This window comes from Lontra canadensis, unplaced genomic scaffold, assembly GCF_010015895.1.
Source record: "Lontra canadensis isolate GAN:19392208 unplaced genomic scaffold, GSC_riverotter_1.0 scaffold6, whole genome shotgun sequence".
NCBI lineage: Eukaryota > Metazoa > Chordata > Mammalia > Carnivora > Mustelidae > Lontra > Lontra canadensis.
Genome location: NW_022631000.1, coordinates 79473 through 81807, shown reverse-complemented (window position 1 = coordinate 81807; position 2335 = coordinate 79473). Strand labels below are relative to the sequence as shown.

The 2335-nt window shown below is 32.9% G+C and overlaps 1 protein-coding gene across 1 annotated transcript; it reads left to right on the top strand.

Annotated features, from left to right (window-relative positions):
* Nucleotides 1–320: 320 nt before the first annotated feature.
* Nucleotides 321–1251, top strand: LOC116864789 (olfactory receptor 5K1-like). Its single transcript, XM_032852642.1, is given in 2 exon segments — nucleotides 321–554; nucleotides 556–1251. Coding segments are annotated over 2 exon segments (930 nt in total).
* The last annotated feature ends 1084 nt before the right edge of the window (nucleotides 1252–2335 follow it).

The window sequence follows — 2335 nt, the reverse complement described above, 5'->3', positions numbered from 1 at the left end:
ACTAAGAGGAGTTTGAAGAAGCTTCTCTCTTTGTTGTAAAAAGAAAAATTTGGAAGCAAAGTTTTACACACTCTAAATTACAATCTTATGATGTGTATTCTTCTGATCCATGAGCATGGAATGCTACTCCAAATTTTTATGTCTTCTTCAATTTCATTCACGAGTGTACTGTCATTCCTCAAGTACAGATCCTTTATCTCTTTTGTTAGGTTTATTCCCAGGTATCTTATGGTTCTTGGTGGTATAGTAAATGGAATCGATTCTCTAATTTCCCTTAATCTTATATCTCCAGATTTGCTATCTCAACAGAGAAAGTGGATATGACTGAGGATCATTACTCCTTGACCACTGAATTCATCCTCATAGGATTTACAGACCATCCACAGTTGAGGAACCTCCTGTTTGTGGTGTTTTTCACTGTCTACGTGATCACTATGGTGGGGAATCTTGGCCTGGTGGCATTGATTTTTATGGAGCATCGTCTTCACACACCAATGTACATCTTTCTGGGCAACCTGGCTTTGATGGATTCCTGTTGTTCCTGTGCCATTACCCCCACAAATGTTAGAGAACTCCTTTTCTAAAGACAGAATGATTTCCCTTTATGAGTGCATGGTACAATTTTATTTTCTCTGCCTTGCTGAAACTGCAGACTGCTTTCTCCTGGCAGCAATGGCCTATGATCGCTATGTGGCCACATGTAGCCCTCTGCAGTACCACATGATGATGTCAAAGAAAGTGTGCATTCAGATGACCACAGGGGCCTATATAGCTGGAAATCTGCATTCCATGATTCAAATAGGGTTTCTCTTTAGGCTAACTTTCTGTGGGTCAAATCAAATTAATCACGTTTTTTGTGATGTTTTACCATTATATAGACTCTCTTGTGTTGACCCTTATATCAATGAATTGATGATATTTATCTTTGCAGGTTCATTTCAACTCTTCACCGTCAGTAGTGTCTTAGTATCTTACTTCTACATTCTCTTTACTATTTTCAAAATGAAATCCAAAGAGGGAAGAGGCAAAGCCTTATCTACTTGTGCATCCCACTTTCTCGCTATCTCAATATTCTATGGTTCTCTTATCTTTGTTTACATTCGACCACATTCAGTTAAAGAAGAGGATAAAGATATACCTGGTGCTGTTTTTTATACCATAGTGATCCCTTTGTTAAATCCTTTTATTTATAGTCTAAGGAATAAGGAAGTAATAAATGCTCTGAAAAAAATTATAAGGAAAATTTTATAGCATTTTAAAAGAAATATCATCATCTGTAGAAAATTAAATTTGATTAAATGTTTTCAAAATCATGGAATATTGAGAAAGTAGAAAAGGACCACTTTGTCCATAAAATATTGAATTACTAATACATGTTAATACAGGAATCAAATACATAAGTTCTGCAAGGAGAGATTCTGCTAGTATGTATTCCAAAATCATAGCTACTATCTCCCCTCAAGAATGAATTAAATAATTATTATTGAGGTCACACACTGTGCCACAGAAATATTAGCTAAACTATTAACTGTTTCAAAGAGTAATGAGTTACAATTCTTAACAAATACTAGGAATACAAGTCAGTATATGTAAAGATCACCTCCATTTAATATTGTTGACAAGCTTCTGGAATTCCAAAGCATAATTTTACAAAGTTTGTCTCATTCCAGTTTCTCAAGAATTAATCCCTTCCTAAACAACACCATCTATCAGAAGTACACTGTATATATTTCATTCTTCATTCTCTTTGAGTTTATTCAAGGGACTATATTTGAATATTAATTCATATGAAGTATCTATTCTTAAATCAAGAATATTTTCATCATTAAAAGGAGAAATTTTGTTATGATCTTTTACCACAATTAAAGAATATTAAAAAGAAGAAAAGAATGCTAGTCAAAATGTATAATAAGCAAAACTATTTTCATCTTTATTGTTAGTCAACTTTACTCTCAGATTCTCTGAAATCAAGTATCTGTATACTCATGATTTATCAAAATGCAGTTGAAATAGATGGAATTTATATGGAAATCCCTATTTCTTTCTCTCTAATATTAGTTATTATGTTTGTTACTGGGAATTCCACCAACTTGTACTGATTCTAATGTAAATTACTGGTACATTCACAGCATTAAGAAAAAGTTGGAGATGCTGTAAGCATAAATGAGGCACAAAAGTGGGAACATTCTAAATACCTAAATATAAATGTTTATTGATCAGTCACATACAGAAATATGAAGGAGTCTCTCATGGTTCATCACCCAAATGGCAAGATTTTATTCTTTCTGATGGCTAATATTGCACTGTATATATATATATATATATATATATATAT